The sequence below is a fragment of the Triticum aestivum genome, chromosome 6D, assembly GCF_018294505.1.
Source record: "Triticum aestivum cultivar Chinese Spring chromosome 6D, IWGSC CS RefSeq v2.1, whole genome shotgun sequence".
Classification (NCBI taxonomy): domain Eukaryota; kingdom Viridiplantae; phylum Streptophyta; class Magnoliopsida; order Poales; family Poaceae; genus Triticum; species Triticum aestivum.
In genome coordinates, this window is record NC_057811.1 from 450,744,312 (window position 1) to 450,768,176 (window position 23,865).

At 40.3% G+C, this 23,865-nt stretch overlaps 1 protein-coding gene and 2 long non-coding RNA genes across 6 annotated transcripts; all 3 read right to left on the reverse strand.

Annotated features, from left to right (window-relative positions):
- Positions 1–2,851: 2,851 nt before the first annotated feature.
- LOC123141936 (uncharacterized) lies at positions 2,852–4,793 on the reverse strand. 2 transcript variants are annotated; one of them, XR_006470470.1, is made up of 3 exons: positions 4,454–4,793; positions 3,609–4,239; positions 2,852–3,249 (listed from the first exon to the last, which is right to left on the reverse strand). It is a non-coding gene; the product is annotated as an uncharacterized lncRNA (long non-coding RNA). The 2 variants fall into 2 exon arrangements; XR_006470469.1 differs by having other exon boundaries at positions 2,852–4,239.
- A 5,276-nt stretch (positions 4,794–10,069) lies between these two features.
- Positions 10,070–13,239, reverse strand: LOC123141937 (uncharacterized). Of its 3 annotated transcripts, none has more exons than XR_006470474.1 (4): positions 12,585–13,239; positions 12,346–12,420; positions 10,999–12,148; positions 10,070–10,839 (listed from the first exon to the last, which is right to left on the reverse strand). It is a non-coding gene; the product is annotated as an uncharacterized lncRNA (long non-coding RNA). The 3 variants fall into 3 exon arrangements; XR_006470473.1 differs by having other exon boundaries at positions 10,070–10,225; positions 10,304–12,148; positions 12,585–13,237; XR_006470471.1 differs by having other exon boundaries at positions 10,070–12,148; positions 12,585–13,229.
- Positions 13,240–19,724: 6,485 nt separating this feature from the next.
- On the reverse strand, positions 19,725–20,823 carry LOC123141938 (uncharacterized). The gene is made up of 4 exons (XM_044560993.1): positions 20,491–20,823; positions 20,322–20,397; positions 20,101–20,230; positions 19,725–20,002 (listed from the first exon to the last, which is right to left on the reverse strand). Exons 1-4 carry the CDS (start codon positions 20,727–20,729, stop codon positions 19,980–19,982), a joined length of 468 nt encoding a protein of 155 aa, XP_044416928.1. The 5' UTR covers positions 20,730–20,823; the 3' UTR covers positions 19,725–19,979.
- Between the last annotated feature and the right edge of the window lie 3,042 nt (positions 20,824–23,865).

A 23,865-nucleotide genomic window follows, 5' to 3' on the forward strand; every position in this document is an offset into this window, starting at 1 on the left:
AGAAACTTTCATTTCCACTGGCGTTGATGCTCACACAACCACAGTTGTCTGAGTTCATCGTTGTTATGGGCAAACGGTTGGACATGAAATTGTTTCAACTACAATATTTAAGCTAAGTAAAAGAAGCACAATCCATAATAGCACATTCTCTAGAAAAAAACTAATTATGCATAAGAGCACAAGCTTGCTGCCCAATAACGCAATCTCCAAGAAAAATAGCCATTTCTTTTAGGGCTATATACACAGAAAATAGCCATTTCTTTTAGGGCTGCACATTGGTACTTTTGGATTTTTGGATAAAGAAATGCTTATGATGGCACAACTGATATATGCACATAAGATGATTCTAGGCAGCTAATTGTCTATTTTTAATGAACTAAGAGGGCCTGATGTACTATTTTCAAATTAAGAACTTTTAGGCAAAATAAATAAAGGAACGCTTTGGATGGATGAGAAAATTAATTGGAGAAGCAGATGATTAGAAGTTGTATCTAGGCCATTGTTGTACGTACGTGTTTAGGCAGCCAAAGTTTGTACAGCCGACTACGACTCTGGCGTGCAGTACTTCATTTTCGCCGTCCTGTCCGAGGAAGCCCGTCGTCTCATCCTTGCCGAGACCGCCTATAACCTCATGTATGCAGCATCAACTTGTATATATATGAGCAGCCCGGCGTCTCGTCCTTGCCGTGTCCGCCTACACAAGTGTCCGAGCGTGCAGGATGTCTGAGCAGCCCGACGTCTTGTCCGAGCGCGCAGGATGTCTAAGCAGCCCGACGTCCCGCCCTGTCCGGCGTGCAGGATTGCATCAACATGTTGTCTTCGCTATTGTGTCCGAGCAGCCCAATGTCTCGTACTTGCTGTGTCCGGCTACCACTCCGGCGTGCAGGACATGTTGTCTTCGCCGCTGTGTCCGAGCAGCCCCACGTCTCGTCCTTGCCGTGCCCGGCTACAACTCCGGCACGCAGTACCGACCATGCTTCCTTTCTCTCGTTTTCCTGTGCTTCCTTTCTCTTTCTCAGCTTATTGTTTGATGTTACAAAGAACTTCAAAACGTATATAACTGATGAGAATCGATTTAACAGGGCGAGGTGGGACTATTGAGAAAATAATAAGCAGGCAACAAACTATTTTTTGCGGCTTTGTAAGTCGAGGCGTGGCTGCCGGCCATAAGGCCCAGCAGCGTAGCGAGCTGGCAAGTCTCTGGTGATAGTTGGGCTATGGTGCGGTTTTGGGGGATAGATGGGCTAACGCCCAGGTGGGAACGACCAGCCTATGTGAACCATAGATGGGTTGAAGCGCGGGCGGGGGCGACCGGCCTAACCGGGACGGACTGCTGGGGACGAACAAAGGTTTGAGGAGTCGGATCGGTTTTTTCTCATGCTTTAGTACCACCTCGCGTATGTGTTTTATTTAAATTCAAACTGAAAGCGTAAATTCACAGGAAGAAAGCGTATTGTGACGGTGAATCCACGAAGTCAATCCATGCTTTATTATTACTAGCAATAGGGCCCGTGCGTTGCAACGGGAGAAACAAATGCTTATATGTTGTCACTTTTCTTTGCCCCGCCAGTTATGGTGGTCACACTTTTAGCATAATCTAGTTGTTATACATTTCGATATCTTACATTAGATTGATATATGATGTGTAATATTTTAAAATTGCCTATATGAAGAGTACATGTATTTTCCGAAAAGAAGTCATCAATATTAGAAAAACCATGGATATTGTCCCATTAAAGTCACGCTAATGTTCGCTGATAAAGCCTTTTGGACATCAAAGTATTTATCTTTTCCTTGAAACAGTTCCTGAAGCAATATAATAGACTTTTAATATCCTACCATGAGAAGAAAGACCGCTTCAAATGTTTTAAACTATCTCAGGGTTACTTGGTTGGTGAAGTTCTTCATTGTGTACTACTACTTGAAATTGCATTCGAAATAACATACCAACTACACTTTTTCCCGGCTAATTCAAGCAGCGCTTGAAAGAAATAGGCTCTACAAACTCAATAAACCAACTGTGCATTTAGACGCTGGTGTCCTTAAAGAAATGAGATTCCACTGGACTTGTTGCCAAATTCTTAAAGCTATTCATATGATAAAATCAAAAACCATGTATAAATCAATCAACACATATTTCAATATAGAGAGAGGTGTTTACCATCCGCTTATCAGTTTGCATGAGACTCAATTAAGACAAGAACAAAATAGTACTCCCTCTGTAAACTAATATAAGAGCGTTTAGATAACTATTTTAGTATTCTAAACGCTCTTATATTAGTTTATGGAGGGAGTAGTGCTGATAAACACCATGTACTGGACGACAATGGCATCAAGAAAAACCATTCGCCTCACATGCGTGCAGTGCAGGACATACCTGCGACTTTTCCCCAACATGCTGCATCACTCAACTTGATTTGCTGACTAAAGGACATGCAACTTCTTTTTCCATCCAGGAAGTGAATTATGCCAATTCTACATTGTAAATTTCTTCAGTTCAAGAACAATCAACACCAAAGGTGTTTAGCAAAGATTCTATAACATTATTGAAATAGCTACTAAATACATCTAGATCAACTAACCTCCCTCCCACGGACTATCATCCGGGCTGCAAATCAGCATGAGCACACCATGACCCAAGAATATTGAATTTGAAGAAGAAAAAGAAGGAACTATGCAACCACGTAATCTAGCATCATACCCAAAAATCACAGCACGGCAGACGGCGGCGAACTCCGGCATGCAAATATAGTAGTCAAATATCCGAAAAGGGTCCCCATTCCTCACGATCTGATATAAAACAGGAGCACCTTCAGACCGATTGATTGTTGTGGTCTGAACTCTGGAAACCTGAATCAACTCATGTGCAATATGTGATAGTGCAACATGAAGGTTCACAAAATCAAATTCTGAAAAAGTGGTAGTGCTCTTCCTCGTTGAGTCCATAATAAAGCAACTAACTTGGCTGCATACAAGCTTGTATAGCTGGACAGATATGATGTTGGACGGCTAGGTTCAGAATCATATAAAATCAGTTCTTCGGAATAAAGCAGGATCCCATCGGCGCTGCCGGCGATGCCGAAGCGACTGAAGTCAATCTTCTTCCAGTCTTCCTGCATCTCTTCCCAAAATCGCGTACCCCTTCTCGGTCATGTGAACCGGCAGTGACTCCTTGCCCAGCTCCTCGCTCCTCTAGATCATATCAGCGGGGTATACTGTGGAATCAAGGTTGTGGATGATGGGGGCTGCCTGTTCTGGGCCAGAAACATAATACATCATTATCTAGTGTGCCTGCCCTTCCTTCCAAAAGAATTATGCATCTACTTTGCCTACAAGAGCACCATATCTGAAAAAGAATGGATAAACATGTAGTTCCTTCCTAATTAGCTAAGATTTGTGAATCAGTACGTTGGAAGGATGATACTACTAATAATAAGATAATTAGAAAATTCCGAAGTGTGAATGATAAGAGATCAAGCAGTCTCAGTAGAATTAGTACAGACTACACAGTGCATCGACAATACATGACAAATAAAGACACGTTCATAATCTAGAAGACAACCATTTCATATTCCTGAGGCAGGGAAGATAACATATGAAATCTGAACCTGCATCATTGTACTGTTTAGGCTTTGCTTTGCTTTCCTTTCCATACCACGTCCTTTGTTCCACATGTTCCACTGCATTTTTCACTTAAACAACTTCATGTTGAACCAAAAGACACCACCACCAATGTCAACAGCGAACATATTCCGTAGCTTATGGTCCATCTTTTTCAAGTAGAAATTCAGAATAGAGGTGTGTCTTTGTTAGTAGCTCACCAACCCGCAGAATCGTGCCTTGAGATCAAAAGGCTTCTGCCTTGCTGATTCTCTCTTTCTGGCCTCCTCTTCTTCATCTAGCTTGAGCTGGGCCTGACACAACTCTTCCTCCTTCGCCATCACCTCCGTATAAAGAGATGGGGAGATTCTAATGCTACTAAGTAAGAAAAATAGCAATACACATTACCTTTATATGCGGGCTCTGTAAAGCACTGGATCTCCACCAATATAAACAACCAGTTGTCCAAAAATATAAAACAAATACAAAAAAATATATATCTTCAGAAATCTGCTTTCAGGTAAAGCAACTCGTATATGGAGATGGTCCTTCGAGTAATGGTGGTGAGTGTGAGCCATTTTGCTGTGTGCCTCAATCACAAACATGTTTCCAGTGATCACAAGGACGACCTCCTTCAATCTGCATCACCATTACAATATATTAAGCATCGAAGTGAGATTAACTACACTTGATACTTCTTTTTGAAAGAAACTGCACTTGATACTTATATGGTACTGATTACTAAAGGTGCAATCTTGCCATGTTAGGCCGTGTGTGCGGCAAATTTTGTGAAAAAAAAATCCAACATTTATTTGAAATAAAATATGCAATATTTGTAAGATATTAAGCTTACGGATAAATGAGATTAAGCTTACGGACATCCCAGTGCAGATTGCAGTGTACTTCAACTCTGCATCACCATACAAGTATACAACATATTAAGCTTACGGATAAATGAGATTAAACATACTTGATAGTTGATACTGATGTTACTAAAGGTGCAATCTTGCCTGTACTTCAATCTGCATCACCATTGATTGTAACTGCTGCCTACTTATGCGGCCTAATTCAAAAATAAATAAATCAAAAGGACGTTTGTGCCTGCTTGTGTAGAGGGACTAAATATATTCAACTGTAGAGTTCACGACACGAAATCAGCTTCCTGAGTGCATAAAGCAGCAAATTCACTTCTGCCTACAGTTCAAGAGGCTATAACCAGCAGACCATGCTAAATGGTCTCCTTAACGGAATCTGTTCAAGTATAGCTTACACCTTATTCTTCCTAATCATGCGATGGGCCTACCTCTTTCATGGAGTATCCAACAGTTAATTCGTCTAAACGGCAAACACCTTTTCATGCCAATGTACAGAGCTGAAGCTACTGGAAAATTTAACTGAAGTGAATCAAGCAGATCGGAGAACAATGTTAGTCTCTCTAGGACAGAGCGAGTAAGCATGATGAATCAAACAATGAGAAATTAGTTGTCTCTCAATTAAAAAATCCAGAATGGCTGGATGAAGTTCCGTGGTTCGTGTGCTCACAGATTTGAGATCACGCCATAAAATTTTTGGTTGAATTTAAGCTGGTGCTTATCAACTTGATTACCCTTGAAATACTTGTCACTCTAAGCCAACCAAATATGACATGGTGGCAACCTGTACATAGTGAATCATTACCTTAGACATTGTTCTTAATTAACCTAGTCCCTCTAGCTTGTGGATAGACTAACTAAACACAACAATGAATCAGTCAATGAAAAATTAGCTGAAGATCAGGAAGTAGCACACTAAGGTTCAGTTTATGTTTGCTTCATTAACTATAGGTTTCTAGAAAAACAAATAGCATGATTCCAATTCTCCTTGTGTCTTCAGTATGCAATACCTCGTGGAGAACCGGCACTCGGAGTTCCGGCGATGTGTAGAGCAACGTCGGATTGCAGATGGTCTTCCGGCGAAGTAGGTGGAGGCGAGATTGGACAGTTCCCGCACAACAATCTCGTCTTACAAACTTGCAATGCGATTTACTTGTGCTTCCACTCTAGGGTTTCTTCTTATGGCAGGGAGATTGATCTGATATTCGGGTTGGACCCATAGCTACGTGTTGGAGCAGTATTCCATCATGAACACGCCATCGACTCCTATCCAAATCAGAGACGTCCGCCTCGAGGTGGAGAGGGCTGGGGTGAGGAGTTGGGGCGGGTGAGGAGGCGAAGAAGAACAGGGCAACGACGGCGCTGCTCGAGGGTAGCTGGAGAGGAAGACTGGCCGCGCGTGGCGGCAGTGCCGTGCCGTGTAGGGAGAGGACCCCGTGCTATTGTGCCTTGTGCGTACGCAGAGGAGAGGATAGGCCGCCGATCTACAGGAGCTCGCCGCCGCCACCAGATCCCGGCCCCACCGCTCGAACCCGCCGCTTGCCGGAGATCATGCCACCGCCGTCGCAGGTTCCCCTTGCTCCCGTGCGCAGCGGAGTTGGAGGGATGGGGGCGTGGCGGCGGAGGGCGTCCGGAGTTATCGTGCGTGAGACAGGGCTCGTTGAATCGTGTTTATATTTATATTAGTACCACCTCATTTATATTAGGATTTTGTCCGTACAAATTGTAAAAGCGTATTCTGACACGAGAAGAAAGCGTATTGTGACGGTGAACCCGACAAAGTCAATCCGTGCTTTATTATTAACTAGCAAAAGTGCCCGTGCGTTGCAACGGGAGAAACAAATTATCACCCCTAGTGCTTCCCTCCTCGTTGCCACTTCTTTTCTTTATTATCATGTCAGTCACGATGTTCACTACACAGCGAACGTTCCACCTGAGCTTGGAACCAATACAAAATTGCATCGCCTGCATGGAAAGACCAGCGAACGGTCGCGTTTGAGATCCCGAACACATCTGCACAATCTAATGCTTGCGCCTTGTGTTTGTGTTATCCGGATTTACATGGTAATAGTTAAGTACCAGTCCGTGAAGGACACAAACAACCACCAAATTTAACTTTAGTTTAAAACAATCTAACACCTTTTTTTATGGGCTAACACGATCAACACAAAAAACTGTGCAGGTTGTGAGTTAGAGGTCAACGATTTTTGCCTCATATCCTAGACGGGATGGCGGGTTTGATTTGTTGGGCCGGGTTGCACGGATAGGTTGGCAGGGCACTGGCTTTTCTATTGGTGGAATGCTACACGGACCAACGGGGCAGAGGCCAAGTGGCCCAGGACAGATGATCGGTAGAATAGCCTAGCTCAATATGAAAATTGCCATGGACATACGAAATGGGAGGACCAATAAGATTATACCTCCATTTATATAAATATAAAAAATAGTACAGATGCCCATGGGTTACAACAGTTGAAACAATTGACATAAATTTAGCGGGGACTGTATGCGCAAATATAATGTTCAATGCGTTATAAATTTGGCGCAAATTTAGTAAGGATTATAAGTGTAAGGAAAACATGTCACACTCTGTTGCAACGAAAGAAAAAATGGCATGAATTTAGTGAGTATCAAGCATGAAAAAGACGCCACATCGTTTTATTCATAAGATATGAATGGGGCACTACACGCCTGCCATTGATATCCGCACCTCCTTCAAAAAAAATCTGTAATTGCCATCTATTTACTTCCTTTCTCTTTTCTTCTTTATTTATCATGCAATTAGTGTCTATTTTATTTATCTTTGTTTCCTTATATCATGCATGTGAGGAATCCAAATTGCCGGCCTATTAATTACTCATGCGATTAATATGGCGCTCACAACAATTACAGTCTATTTCCTTTCTCCTTCCTTTTTTATTTCTCATGCAAAAATATCTATTTCCTTTCTTGCCGACTCTACATAATTACCGTCTATTTCCTTCCTCTCTCTTTTCTTTCTCCTTCCTTATTTATTTCTCATGTAATTAGCAATTAATGTCTATTTCTTTTCTTGCTGGCCTAATTATGCATAATAGCTATTGCTCTCCCCTTCATTTGTTTCGTTAAGGACAATTCTTATTCATGCCATATTCTTTGCTTAATTTCCGAAGCAGTAGCCTGCTCCCCAATGTTTGTACCGTCGGCCGCAGCAGTCGGCCGGCCTAGCATGCCCGGGCCCATTGTTTCGGCCCGAGTACGCGTGGTCTTCTATTCTTGAAAGGCCAGATGCCACCAGACGCCAACGTTAGCACACTCACGAGTCTAGCCTATTCGGTATGATGCGTTTGCACACACCTAGCAGACCAAGGATCGAATCCCTGCGTTGGCCAATTGTTTTCTCTGTTTTTTTATATTCAAACACACGCACACACAGGATCCGGGTGGGCCAGATCTAAAAAAACGACGTCCAACAAAAGAACTGTTAACTACACATACGAAAAGGCTTATAAATAGTACCACCTCGGATAGCGAAAATAATATAGGTGAAAACTAAAAGCGTAAATTCACAGGAAGAAAACGTATTGTGACGGTGAACCCGACAAAGTCAATCCGTGCTTTATTATTAGGGAGAGATAGCAAAAATGCCCGTGCGTTGCAACGGGAGAATGCAAGGTGCGAGAATCAAGCTAGTGGCATAAATATTGTATTGGTGCAAATACTTATCATGTATTTTTTTACCATTAAATCACTATTCTTTCTTAATTACAATATACCATGAATAATATTTGCTCTCCTCCGTAGCTCAGAAATCAGCCAAATAAGTTAATAGTACTCCCTCTGTTTCCTTACGTTTTGGTGGTTCAAATTAAACTACCAAAACGTCATATGTTTAACAATGGAGGGAGTACTTCTGAAATTATGTATAGAAAAAATTGCGCCCTTGTTGACATGTTTGTTACCAAAAATTATTTTACAATGTAAGATTATACAAACAACAATATATGTCCCAGCCTTTCTCCAACACATGACAGAGTAGAGGCCATGTACACATTGTTAAAGAATGAGAATATCAGACTTATATATGGTTGGATGGATTGTACCTACAAAAATTCCCTACAAATAAACATATCTTCTTTGCTGAATGTAACTTCACCAATCAAACCCGAAGAATCCCAGAAAAAATCAATCATAGACTTCACATGGAATCAAACTTTTTTTTTCGAAACGGAGGCATAAGATTTCCTTCATCTATTAAATAAGGAGAGAATAGAGTTAGAGTTTTACAGGACACCCCATACAAGCGACATGACAATTACTCACACAAAATGATAGTCCCTAGTTTCTTTGCGCCGGCAGTAATCCATAACTTTGCCTCTCCAATGATGGTTTGGAGGAGAATAGGTGGTGGCGCAAATTTTTGCCGAAATACCCTAGCATTTCGCTCGTTCCAAATGGTCCAAGAGGTGAGCATGATGAGAGAGGTCATGGCATGCCAATTCGGGTTTCGGTCATCGGTTCGCTTGACCCACCACTTCTTGACGGAGTCATCAAGATGCCATTCGGTAATGTTGACGTGAGGTAGCCCAAGCTTCTCGATGATAGATCTCCAAAGCCTAAGTGTGACACGACACTTGAAGAAGAGGTGTGGCCCCGTTTCTTGCTCTCTCTTGCATAGTGGACAAAGACCACAATTGACCCAACCACGCTTCTCCAATCGATCGGCAGATGAATTGGTGCCTAAAACTGCTAGAACAAACATGTTCAACTGAATTGTTTTCGGCACTGGATCAACTCATAATCTTACTTATACATTAAAATGTATGATGCTTATAAACCGAGATAATTTTTTAGAGCAGCTAAAAAATAATGTACAGGGACTGCCCGTAGCATAATTGATGGTTACATGAAACATCTAAAATTTTAAGAATCAAACATGATCCAAGGAAGTGACACACATCTGCAAGTATCTAATAATAAAATCCATATGAAAGATAACCTCCACTGATTGAAAAATTGTGAGTTCCACTCCTTTGCTTCAATAGCAACGGCCACTTAGTCCAGCACATCCCCATTGTCATAGATCAGTAGAAGGCAAAAATGGATACACATCTATATGGGCCTACTCCTATCATAGTTTATACATAGCAACAAACTGAGATTACATATGGCTACATAATAAGATTCCTTTGCATCATAGTGTTCTTACTTTGAGATATGGTAGCACCAAATTGGAAGATTCTAATTTGTTAGTTTTGGCACAATGGAAAATTCAATGCATATACCTACTCAACACCAGGATCAAGCAACAGCACGTTGAGTGAAACTAACAAATTTCAGTCACTGTCTGCTGGATTTTTTTAGCCATAAGAGTAAGGAAAGCATCTGAATAGATCTCAGTATTCAAAATTAAAATTACCTACTCAACACCAGGATCAAGCAGCAGCACGTTGAGTGAAACTAACAAATTTCAGTCACTGTCTGCTGGATTTTTTTAGCCATAAGAGTAAGGAAAGCATCTGAATAGATCTCAGTATTCAAAATTAAAATTAACAGACCTACAACATGCATGTTTATGTATAACATGTCTGCAAGCAGTATCTTTTTTGAGGATTACATCAAGACTTAGGCCGACGTCAAGGCTGCATTGTTTTCCTTCCAGAGCTGATCATGGAGTTGGTCCGGGACACCATACGCAACCACAAGGTCTCCATGAGCTTTAGCATCATTGGCTAGTTCATGAGCCAGCCCATTGTTTGTCCCTCTTGACAGTTCTGATGTGATAATGCCTAAAAATTACTCAGCGCAGATTTAATATCAACAGTAATTGGGTAGGACAATGATCTGCTTACAGAATCAGCCCCTAGCTCATCTCCCCACTGCGTAGTCGATCTCCACCACCAAGGAGCCTCAAAATACGTTATACAATTCCTTCAGTCCAACTGTAATAGCGCTGGCTTCAGCCTCCTTGACAATTATTCATGCATCCAGAAATGCAAACACGCCACCAAGCTCTAGCACCTTCGCCTCCGACATGGCAATCAAGCATACTCGGAGCCCATGCAATGGGCCCCACGATGATCTTGCACCCTTGCGGCTCAACCGGCGACGTCGTCGGCGGGTCCAGGCAGCGGCAGAGCAGGCGTGACACAGATGCCACGAGCTGCTTGGCCGCCTTTCCTCAAAATTCAACACAACAACAAAGAGAACTTGGCTAGAGATTGCACTTGAACACTTAGTTGCAATAGAAATGATTAAAACTTTCAAGAATACAAATTTGGCTGTCCGTTACAGTGGGAGATGCAGTGTATACGACGGCGAAAACAGGCAAGGAAAAAAACAGGAAATGGTTAAATGTGCTTTTACATTCTGACAGCATCCTTTTGCCCTGCATCACATATAGTAATGATGTCACAAGCATGCTCTTGACGAGAACGATTCACATGTGCTGGCGATCTGTAGAGGATGGAGAAAAGAAGGACAGAAGAGGGAGGCTTGTATCTATCAAGCATAAATATTTACTGAATAAAATCGATCTGATCCGTACCAACTTGAGCAGGATTGTCGAATAGCTTCCTCTTATATAGCATCTACATCAGAAAATCCGGCACACCAAATATAAGATGACACAGATATCATTCTGACAATGTAAACCGTAATAAGTTACAACCTCCATTACACATGTAATTTTATCAAATTGACAAGGCAAGGTATAGGAATCGTAGCCTCAAAAATGGTATGTTCCTGTTTGAGATCTTTTATAGAATCAATAAGGTATAACGACATTAGGGATGAAGCATCAAAGATCAATTAATAAAATCAGGGATTAGGGAATCATACTTACCTTGTTAAGAATGATACTGATGGAATTAGTGAAGGGATGTGTGGTACGCAGGCCACCTTGATGCACACATGTACGTACACGAAGGTTGCTGGGTTGATACTTGAAAGGAGATCGATTCATCTGTCAGCCGGACATACACGAACACGATTTTGTTTTGTATCTTTCGGGAAAGGCATCCTTTCTTGACTATGTATCCATTACTAAATGAAAGTTATTTTCAGATTTTTTAACTTGGAAGATCAATAATTAGCCTCGATCCATATCGAGTATGTAGCAGTCCCCTGTTTTCCTTGAAAAAGCAAGATTGCGATTGCACATTTTTTATACTCAAATAGTCAAATTAATACATTTTGTTAAGAAAAAAAATCCTTTAGGTGTGCCTTTTGTTTCTCGAGGGTCCACTGGTTCTATAGTATTTGTGTCTAATTTTTTCTAGAATTCATTTTTTACTTTTTGTGTGGTGTATACAGTCAAACTAACTAACATATGCGTTCAATAGTGATTAGAAGGCACTTTCAGTCAGTTAGATGGATAAAGATCAAGCTTGGCACCACAAAAATTGAGAGGAGAACTGAATATGAATTATCCTCCATTAATCATTCATATGATCCTTAGATCATCGATCTACCAGTACTGGCAGTACATGAGTCTAAACAACATACATCTTGTGTGAGGCAAAATAAAATAAGTTTCATGAGTATCTTATGGCCATACCTGACACATAACATTATCTCACCAAATTTATCAAATCCATGGGAAGCACATTTGAAGAATAACAGGTTGAGGAAAATAAGTGCCAAACCAAATTCTTCTGAGATACTCAATTTCATGAACACAGCACTCCCACTCCTCCCTATATTTGCAGCAAGCAGTTCATGAGAAAATCAACATGCAGTAAATGAGAGGTAGTTGAAGAAATATATCAATAACTTGCGCTGAATATAGCTATCTGATATGGATGTGTCTGATCCAACATGAGTTATCTCTGTCTCATGCACTGACTATTGTGTTATAGTTGAAAAAGTCAATTGTGAACCCCATAAAACTAACCACTTGTCATTGACGGGAGCAACTTGAGGCCAAAGTCGGAATCAGCTCACGTGTTCTAGCAAAGGAAGATGTGATCTGAACAATGGCAGAGAGATCAGTCCTAGATTTTTTCAAGCAGAACAAATACAAAGATTGCAGAAAAAAGGTGCAGTACTTTCTGACCAGACCAAGAAGAACATTACTTTTTATGACTGTAGATGAAAATTTTACAGAATAATTTGGCAAAAGCTAGTACATACCTCTGGGGTAGCATGTTCGGCAGGGGATGTTCTTCCGGCTCAGATGTAGTACGCTTGGGCGGCGGATTTTCTTCCGGCGAACTCGGCTGAGACGATCCTGGACGACTCTTCAAAAGTTGCGATATGAAGCGATTTAATGGAGATTCCGGTCGAGGGCTCCTTCTAATGGCAGCCAAGTCCCTCTGAAATCTGGGTCGGGCACGCCATGGATTCGTGTTGCAGCACTTATCCTGGGGGAACACGGACTCCGATCCAAATCGGAGACATACGGCAGCAGGAGGTTGAAGATCGTGGTGGTGCGGGAGAAGATTGAGATGGATAGGGAGGGGAACGAGAGCAGGGCGGCCGCGCCGCCAGAGAGGAACGGGCGCGCGGCGGCGGCGGCGCTACCGTATGCATTGAGGAGCCCGTGCTCCTGTGTCCTACACGTATTGTTTTTCTGCAGGCCCATTAAAAAAGGCCCAATCTGGAACGAAACACAAACTTTGCGGGTTAATTACCTAAAATTACAGGAGTGTTAGATCGAATCAGGTCGAACGGACGGACGAACATGCTATTAGTACCACCTCGTTTATATTACGATTTTGTCCATACAAATCGTAAAAGCGTATTATGACATGAGAAGAAAGCGCATTGTGACGGTGAACCCGACAAAGTCAATCCGTGCTTTATTATTATATTATTATTATTATATTATTATTATTATTAATAATAATAATTATTATTATTATTATTATATTATTATTATTATATTATATATATTATTATTATTATTATATATAAAAAATATATATATATTATTACTAGGAAACATGCCCGTGCGTTGCAACGGGAGAGAAAAAAAATCGATGTCACGGTGATGCATATAGTAAATTCCCGTTGGCGTGGCAGGGGCTCTGGTTGTATGACATTGAGTGCAATTGCAATGCCTATCCAGAAATACGATCACTAAGTTCAAATTATTAATGTTTGAATAGACCTCATGTGTGTCCTTTGTCAGGTTTTTCACCGTGTCCAAAACTTTCAAAAGACACACTAATATTGGCTGAGCCTGCTCTGCCTCCTGAAGATGTGTGTCATACTGTCTTCTCTCTTCTCCTTTATATCTTTTTTTGGGTTGTCCTTATATAAATTAAAATCCCACAAAATAAGCAAGGCATACCTGCAATAGAACTCCTTTTCAACATGGAATTTTACAAATAGAAACATGCAGCTGATAAACATGTGTGGCAGTAGGAGTATTCAAAGTGTGAAGGATTTGTAACACTACTCTTTCATGTCAAAAGGACTGCAACTGCATGAAGACTTGCTTTCACTTGGGGAAACCAAGCTAAGTAGCGGCACACAATATAAGTACATTGCATCAGATAAAGACCATGAGCAACACATGGTTCAGAAGAATGATATGACACAAGTCTTTAACATCCTAGGATCAGTTTTCTAGTAAAAACAATTCTAATTAAGAGAGCATGCTTCTTAAGACTGTGCTTCTTTTCCCAAATTGACAGCGTTATATCTCGGCTCACACTACCTGGATACCAAGGTTGTATGCAGATCATACAATTAGAATATAGCAGAATGTTTTTACTTTTGTCCTGATGAAAGAAGTCTAGAACTTTATTGGATGATTTCTCCTTTCAAATTTATTCTCAGCCAACTTTCCCACTAAATTTAGTGGATCAAGTTGTCAAAATTTGACCAATCCTTAGCACGCAGTAGTGACATGTACCAAGAAATGCTGACCTTGAGCTGAATCCCAAAATTGCCATAGGCATCTCCTGCTTAGAAGTTAAGAGTTATAAATTATAAAAAAGAGGTAAACAATTTTCTTCTCTATATAAATTTGCATAGATAGCTGGTCAGGAATACAGAGAGAAAAAATCTGTATAAAAAGAAGCAGTTAATTCAAGGCAGCAGAGTTGCAACCAACAAATATCTTAGCTTTTAGGTGCATCCAATCGGAAGTGAAATCACGTTTGTATCAACACGCAATGCAAAAGATAATGTATAATTAGTTAGAATGCCTACTCTGATAATTATCTAGAGAACATATTCAGGGAGAGAAACATAACAGAAGTGGGCTACGTACAATTGGCAGTAAATTATGATACATGTCTATGTACACAATAGTGAGAAATTTCCATTACATTACATGGGCATCAGACATATGTTGATTAATTCCATCATAGGGAAAAAAATAATCAGAGATACAGAGCTACCTTGAGCAGGGATCAATGTACTGCTAGAAAGCCAATGCATTAGGCATTACCGGAACATGACAGATTAGCTGTGATGATACGCTGACAAATAATTTGTTCCTTATTTCCTAGGGACAAATTATCTTATGTGCATCCAATCGAAAGTGCATCCAATCTGCAAATTAGCTACGGACGAGCAGCAGGCGGCACCGCCGGTCAGTGACGCCATCAGTCGCGGGCTCGCGGGATCGCTGAGTGCCGAAGTTTAGGTACGGGGTGGCAAGTAGCATCCACTTGTGGGCGATGGCTCATGGAAGTGCCATGGCGGCGGAAATCAGTTAACTCGTCGAGCCGTTGCGAGGTCTTGCTGCTTGAGGGACTGATGTAGTATACGTAAGGATTGTGGGACAGCTTGTTAGCTCTTGAGGTCCTGCTGGCCGGACGTGGAGCTGGTACCTCCGGCGGCGGCGTGCATGTTGCAGCACTCGATGACCTTGGTACATGTTGCGGCGGCGGAGCGGGACGCCGTTCTCGACGCACTTGTCCTCGATCATGTGGTGGATGTGACAGCGCTGCCGCCTATTGCGTGATCTCGAAGCACTCGCCGTAGGAGCTGACCAGCGTGATCCATTGACTTTGCTTCCGTCCATGGTGTTCGCGACCATGATTCTCTTCCATACCTGATAGCTTGGAACACTCGATTTTGATTGGAAGTTTGGATCGATTTGATGCAAGGCAATCGATTCCTACAATATTCAAAGGCAAGGGGAAGGGTAGAAGAGCCGACTCGGATCTGGTCGGGACTCATGATACTTGGATCGGTCTCTTGTTTGATACGGTCACAATCTCTACATACACGGTCGAACAGATTGGACGGCCTCGGCAGTTTTTATGGCGTTGGTTGTGCGGAAGAAGGAAAGTGACGGTGAATTAGTACCACCTTGGATTTTGGAAAAAAATATGGACGTGTTGAAAAAAAACTGAAAGCGTAAATTTACGGGAAGAAGCGTATTGTGACGGTGAACCCACGGAGTCAATCCGTGCTTTATTATTAGGGAGAGATTATTATAGCAAAAGGACCCGTGCGTTGCAACGGGAGAAAAAAAAAACAAAATCTTCAATGGCTATGAACCTATGACCACATTTTGCTGATTTCAGCATACTATGTACAATAATACTGTTGTGGTGAAATTCCTTACAATTTTTTTTTGCGGGTGTAACTTCCTTACAAAAATTGATTGTGCAATTGGGAGGAGATAAGAAATATAACAACAGTTGGACGTTGTACATTGTACAATTTGACTATGTAGCTAGCTAACAAAGCTAGCCGTATCGAGTTGCCGTCTACCGGAAGTTCCTAGGCTTGAGTGCACGATGACTTCCTAGAGTGGTCGAGCCCGTGCGTTGCAACAGAGAAAACAAATCCTTATATGCGCATAGTAGCCCGTCCATATTGTCACTTCCTTTAACACCATCGCCGATGGTTGTTAGTCATCCACCAATTAACGACGACCATGATCAATCTCAAGGTGAGCTTGGTCACCACACTTTAACACACATTTTGCTGATTTCAGCATACTATGTACAATAATACTGTTGTGGTGAAATTCCTTACAATTTTTTTTTGCGGGTGTAACTTCCTTACAAAAATTGATTGTGCAATTGGGAGGAGATAAGAAATATAACAACAGTTGGACGTTGTACATTGTACAATTTGACTATGTAGCTAGCTAACAAAGCTAGCCGTATCGAGTTGCCGTCTACCGGAAGTTCCTAGGCTTGAGTGCACGATGACTTCCTAGAGTGGTCGAGCCCGTGCGTTGCAACAGAGAAAACAAATCCTTATATGCGCATAGTAGCCCGTCCATATTGTCACTTCCTTTAACACCATCGCCGATGGTTGTTAGTCATCCACCAATTAACGACGACCATGATCAATCTCAAGGTGAGCTTGGTCACCACACTTTAACACACTGTTTTTGCCAGCCCCTCCCTTTGTCACATTGTCAACCAATTCAAGATGAATCTGGTCAATTCCATGGTGATGAGTTTGGTCATCGCACTGTAGCATGTCGTTCCCGCGAGCACCTCGCTATACTAACTTATAATTTCATGGACAATGATGGTGTTCGCTGTGATGAGGAGAGTAATAGAGGACAGGTGGAGGCTGCGCCATGCGTGCATCAGCAGAAGCACATGGACCACATATCCAAACCAATGCTAGATGCAAATTGCGCTTGTATAATTCATTTAACATACAATCTTTCCCTAATAATAAGCATATTTGAAGGTCTAGCCCTACGGAATACAAAAACACAAAAATCATAAGGAAGAAACGTTACTCCCTTTAATTAATTCCCACAACGTTCTCTAGTATTTTTTTTAAACATGTACGCCCTTGCATCATGCGTGGGCAGCCATGATGGGCCGGTCGATGATGCTCATTTAATCACGATGTGTGCATGCAGCGCCCACAATCCCTCCTTCACGTGAGTGTGCATGCATGGCCCGGGGATTTATTCCTTCATGGCAGCCTCACAATCCTGGGGATTTACAATTAATTCCTTCATGGCAACATCCTTTTATTCCCTCTGCCTATTGATCTTTCAGGTGGCTTGCATATTTCAAGTCATAACCATATTTAAATTGGTGGGTCTGGATATGAAGTACCGAGGTGGTACTATCTTTGAACAAATAATCTCATGTAAATACATAAGTGAGGATGCTAGCTCAGTTGTGTGCTCCCTTCGGCTGTTGACCTCACTTCGGGAGTTCGATCCCTGAAGAAAGCACATTTTTTTTGCGTCCCTGCCTGTCTGCATTGGTTGTGGGCTGCCGTTTCAGCCGGGCCGTATGCCACAGCGAGGTCCATCAATGGGCTAAGGCCCGGGCGAGTCACAAAGATCGTTCTAAGGAATTTTAGCGATACTTTTAGTGTGCGCGCACAATCAGAATCATATTTTAGTACCACCTCGCATATATGTTTTAAATTCAACATGAAAGCGTAAATTCACGGGAAGAAGCGTATTGTGACGGTGAACCCGACAAAGTCAATCCGTGCTTTATTATTATTAGGGATAGAGGGAGAGAAAAAAATTAGGGAGAGACTAGCACATATGCCCGTGCGTTGCAACGGGAAAAAATAAATCCTCGCATGTTCCAAGCGGCCCATCGGTGTTACCACTCTCTTCGCCATCGTGGTCACAAACGAAGACAATGATCGTGTAGGAAACACACCTGTGAAGAATTCAGGTGTCTCGAGAGGTGCAGGGAGGTGTGACAGTTTAGTGAATGAGTAGGTGCAGAAGGGAAACTGAGCTTCTGGATCAGTATTAGGATCGGCCGTACTGAACCTATTGAACCTGATCATGTGTATCGCATAGACAGGCTTGAAATAACATTTGTTCAGAAACACCAAGAACTGTGAAATTTCATATGCACATCCTGCCTTTAGTTTGCCCATAAACTTAGGCACAAGCTTCTCACCAATCTCAGCATAGATGTGGTTGCCCTGCCAAGAAACAACATGCAATAATTACCAAGCATAGAAGGCTGAAGAAAATTACAACCAATGCAGGCGCCAAGGCTGGAGAAATCATATACCTGGGCATCCAAAAGGACCATGTCAGTGTGTTTGATAGGACCGTCATCAGCGTCTCCACGGTGATGCCACAAACGCGAAACATACACACGGATGGTCAAGTTCCTGTCCCCAACAACAAGAGACTGCAGACCAGCCATCGCCATCTACAACAAAAGGGTCATCACCAAAACACACGACCACCGTTAAACTAAATAAACCAGTATGACATAAGCCACGCCAATACATGCAAACACTCAAAATATCAACCCCACCACACGGAACACACTTATTCAGCCATCGCCAAATGCCGTGTAACAAGATATCGTCCAACTCACCAAAGCATGCCACTGCATTAGTTTATTCCATCAGAGAATGCCAAGCTCTGCAAAACGATGTTGTTTCCTTTAGTAAGTAATGTCATCGATTGTTTAGTCTCAATTCCGGCGTTGGTTTCAAAATGTCGAGGATTAATTGTTTATGTGGATGTAAAATTAGTGGTTTCTAGAATGTAAAGAGCAAGTCTTTTCTATACCAATTTGATAATTTTACTTTTCATACTGCAGATTGGTCTGGATGGAATCCCTATGGTTGATCCCAGTAGGGCAGTACAAACAGGACCCTAAGGATTTATCCCCTCGATACACTGACGAAATGGGAGGTTTGTTCATCAGGATCTTTTCAGAAATTTTTGTCATATTTTCTCATCATTGTTATGGTACTTAGTAGTTATGGTACTCTAATTGTTGACACTTTGCTTATTTAGGTTTTGGATTCAACTGTAATTGTGATTTGTGCGAAAACTTTGGTATACATTGAAGCAAAGCTAACAAGGCTGAAGTCAAACAACTATACCTCCAATGCTTTGCTTGATACTGTGACAGTAGCAACAGTAAAATGTCAAACACATCTGTAAGTCAACATGAAATCGTAAAACACGTCTGCTTGACGACCCTTTGACGTGACTCGCTTGCCTTAAACGCGAACGTGAGCTTATACGGCTTCATCCACATTTTTTTGACAACCCTTGAGTTGGAAGATGTGATTGTCCAAGAGGTGAGCATGGAGAGGGTTTCCATGGCCTTCCTATTTGGGCAACCGAAGAGTGGTGGATCAGGCTCTTTGGCTCTCATGATTTTTAGAACATCTTGATCTAAGATTTTTTGGGATCAATCTCAACTCAAAATTATGTGGTTATCGTTTTATGTAGTTGAAGCTAGATTGAACGACCCTAAACTCAATAATAGTCAATATAACTCCACGTGCCATTGTGCAACACTTGAAGCCAAATAAAATCAATAGCAACAAACTATAAAATAATTATTGGTCGACACAGTACACGATTATGTACTATTTGTCATTTTCACAGTATTGTCATGTCTGAACCCACAAACATCGAATTTGAAAGCAATCCATCATCTCTTATAATTGGCAGTCCTAAAAAATGTATATCATGGCAAGCTCCAAAAGTTTACTACATATATATAAGTGATATTTTAAGTACAAACCAAAATCCAGTATTAATTTCTCAAAGGTAAAAAAATCCAGCTCTACATGCTCATTGTCTCCCTGCTCATTCCCTATTAACCGTTGGCTGCAAGAAATCTCTCTGGCAAATCACCTTCCACTGATTGAGCTCCCTACAGAAGCATATTGGTAGGAAAACAAGGTTAGCATATTGGAATTAGATATTTGAGTCATTTGACATTTCGAGATGAATTGATACTATTTGACATACCAGTTTTACTTTGGATTTTCCTAATACAATTGATGAATTCCAGTACACCAGCAGGCATGTTATCTTCACATTCATTGTCCTTGAATGTTAGCACTTGGCCCAAAATTAGTTTTCTGAGTTCATATCCATCCTATTTATTCATTTTTTTTGTAAAAGAATGACATCAGCATCAGATGTATAATAATCATAGAAGCACATATCTATACGGTTGCAATATTTACCTTTAAAAATGGCAAATGTGGTCTTTCGTCTTCCCATGTGGACATGAATAGGGGAACAAGATAACCAGACAATTCCCTTATATAGGAATATAAATACACTTTATTAATATTTTCTACATACTCAAATTTACAAATAATCAGTATCTAGTATTCATCTTATGAAAAATACCTGTTGTAAACTGGAATATCATCTAGGATTTTATGTTGCCATAGGCGAATATCCTCGTTCCATCTAGACCCAGGGCATGCTTTTGACATTGCTTTTTGTAAGTGTTCGGAAATCCATATAATTTTTTTCATATATTTTGCGAGTGGGTTGTATCGGTACATTGGATTAATAGGAGTAGGGTCCAAAATGTACACTGTTCTGGTATCTTGGTCCAATGTGAATAGAATGAATTCATCCATGGTTTGTACTGGAATATGGATCTGAAATAGGCTACATATTAGATGCAATATATATATTTTTGCTATAAAGTATATAAAAGTGCTCTTACCGATTTAAATGTTGAAACATTGATACCAGACCAACTACGAACAGAATTTGCTAGTTGCTCCACATCTAACTTTTTACGGTAATCTGGGTGCCTTCCATAATCAGTAGTCATCTAATATATAAAATAATTGGTTAAAAAATGATAAAAAATCATTATATAAAAAAGTATATAATGAATATAAAAACATACCCAAAATTTCATGTCCAGATAATGCTTTGCTATCAATTGCTTTTTTTGTGTCGTTTGGATGTCATCCAACATAATCTTCCGTACGATCAAATTAAAGCAATCTCGGTCCATGGGTAAATCATCCTTTAGCATTCCTTGTAGTTTTTTTAGAGACAAGCTAATTGGATATGGTTTTGAACTATGGATCCATACTTTCCTGATCATGATACGAAGTAAGAAAATAAACCATTAAGAAAACAAGTAACATACTTTACAATTGCAATACTAATTTAAAATGACTTACTCTAAAATCTCGGTGTAATTGATTGATTTAATGAAGCTACAGAGTCCAGCTGTTAACTCATGTAAGGTCATATTAGAAAGAACTGATATTAGTGATCTGTATTTATTTTCAACAGATAATGGTAATTTTTGTTTTGTTTTTTTAAAATCATCTAAACCATCATCAGGATCTCCCTTGGTGTCATCGTCACTTTCTTCAACGATTGTAGTCATTGCTGCAGTGTTTGTTTTCCAACATAATAGTATGCTAGCTAACTTAAACCTGAAAGAAGTAATCATTTCCTGTGCAACACGAACAATTATTAGTAAATTTAAAAGAAAACCAAATACCTTTTATTATTAAAAAACAAAAAAGGATATATACCTGTGTAATTGGGTAGGATAGTGCACATCCGGTGCAATATTCCATAAATTTAACCATAAATAAACCACATGAAGAACTATCTTTTTGAATTGGCTTTTGTAATTGTTCTGTGATCTTCCATTCAGTAAGATCAATGTCTTTCCAATCGTCGCTTACCAAATTTTGACTTTTAAGAAGGTCCAAATGAAATTGTATTCCTCGTAGCTAAAAATAAAATAGTGGTAAGAAGAAATGATACACATCAGCGAAGTATATTAAAAATTGTGATGTAACTAACCGTATTAGCGAGATCATCTCTGTCAGAATTCCAGCATAATGAGTCTAGTACTTGAACTTCACGTTTTTTTGTATTCACAACAGCTAGATACCAATGTGTGTTGCTGGCATTTATTGGAAGTTTAATCTGTAATAAAGATAATTAGGAAAATAGTAAATGAAAATGTATGAAACCTAGAACATGTAAATTATGAATATGGATATTACCATGTCATGCTGCATATATTCGAGGACAGTCTCTGTCATGAAGGCACTATCTTCTTGTATTCCAAGGGTGCCATCTCGTTTAAATAGTGAGGTAACAAATGGACTCTCAAAATATACTTTATTATCATTCTGGAGATGTATTTGGTCCTTTATACAACATATATATGCATTGATCACCTATAATTAAGAATTTAAAAATACATTACTAACTGATATTACTGATTAGAAACTTTTTCCTGTTTGAGTAAGGGTACTTACATCATCATTTACCCACTCTTTTTTATCTAGCAGGCACATCAACTGATGTTGCAAGACAGAACTTCCATCTATCTGAACCAGCAATTCTTTTCTCAAAGATGATTCTATTGCTATATGAGCACATAGATCATGGTCGGTCAATGTATAGTCTGCAGAAAATCAAATAATTTAAGAATATATTGTATATGAAGCACACATAATAAATTAAACAAATACCTTGTGGGAGATAATCATAAACTTTGATCTCTTTATGTGAATCTGGTTCCTTAACATCATGTAATGGAAAAACAGGAGATATTGTCGATCTAGGTGATGATAATGTATCATGATTCATCTGATTATCTGATTCCGGCACAACTGATTCAAAACACTCTGAACCTGGAGAAGATGTTGACATAGTTGGTGACATAGGTGATGGCTCCAGAACACCTGATTCGGCAAATTTTTGCCTTTTTGGAAGGTCGGTTATCAAAATCCTCTACAATGTTCACTTGAGCGATGTCATCTAATTTCTGCAGTCACAACAAAAATAAAATGTAAACCTCCAACTGTTAGTACATCATAGTGAGTTTACAGTTGGGATGTTATTGCATAAACTGGATTTATGCAAGCTCAGAGAACCATGATATGCATCATGTGGCAGTACCATTGTTTAAAGGAGACAATATTATTTTTTGCTACTAATGTCGGTTCCATCAGCCTAATATTATTGCTCCAGTTTATACATGAAGCCCCATTGTTTAGTGTAGATGGCAGTTTGTATGTGTTTTAGAAAGCAAGAGCTCCAGCTTATTTTTCAGCATTTTACTCTGAAGTTAAAATATTGCTTTTGAGGAACATGCACAATCTTGTATATCATGTGGAATGCTCAACCGTCGTCACTGCACATACTAAAGCAAAGCAACTAATGTGTCTCTTCCTGATCTTTGCCTCTTTGGACAGGGGATCGTTACAACTGTCAGATCTCTCGATAATAGGCTGCCCGGTGTGATGCAAATGCTGGCAGTATGTGTACTTCTTACTCAACTATTTGAATTAACAAGCATGTCAGTATTTTTCTCCTCATATTCTATTTTTCTTTTCATTGTTGAAGGACCAGAGCTGCACCACCAATGCAAAACCCATGATGAACCAGACAGCAGCAGAAAATGGAGTTCCCCTGATGAACCAGACACAAGTAGCAGACGGAAGCCCCCTGATGAACCAAACTGAACCTATAAATCTTGAAATTCACAAAAGGAAAGCTACAAGATATTCTTATGCCTCTCCAGAAGGGGTATTAAACCTACTACCACTCTTATGTTCAGGAGGATCTTGTGATAAGATGCTTCTCTTTTTTTTCTTTCATTACAAAGCTAGTTAGTTCTGGCCTTTCAAATCTTGAGATGTCCAATATTCTAATGCCTGTACAGTAGAGCGTTATCTCTGTTTTGACAGCAAGATTAATTAGATTGGTGTCTTTCAGTTATAA

Excerpts from the sequence above, each read along its gene's own strand:
- LOC123141938 (XM_044560993.1), bottom strand. The coding sequence starts at position 20,729 with ATGGATGAATTCATTCTATTCACATTGGACCAAGATACCAGAACAGTG. Across the intron at positions 20,398-20,490 it reads GATATTCCAGTTTACAACAG|GGAATTGTCTGGTTATCTTG; the intron begins GTATTTTTCATA and ends TTCCTATATAAG. Across the intron at positions 20,003-20,100 it reads GAAAATCCAAAGTAAAACTG|GGAGCTCAATCAGTGGAAGG; the intron begins GTATGTCAAATA and ends ATGCTTCTGTAG.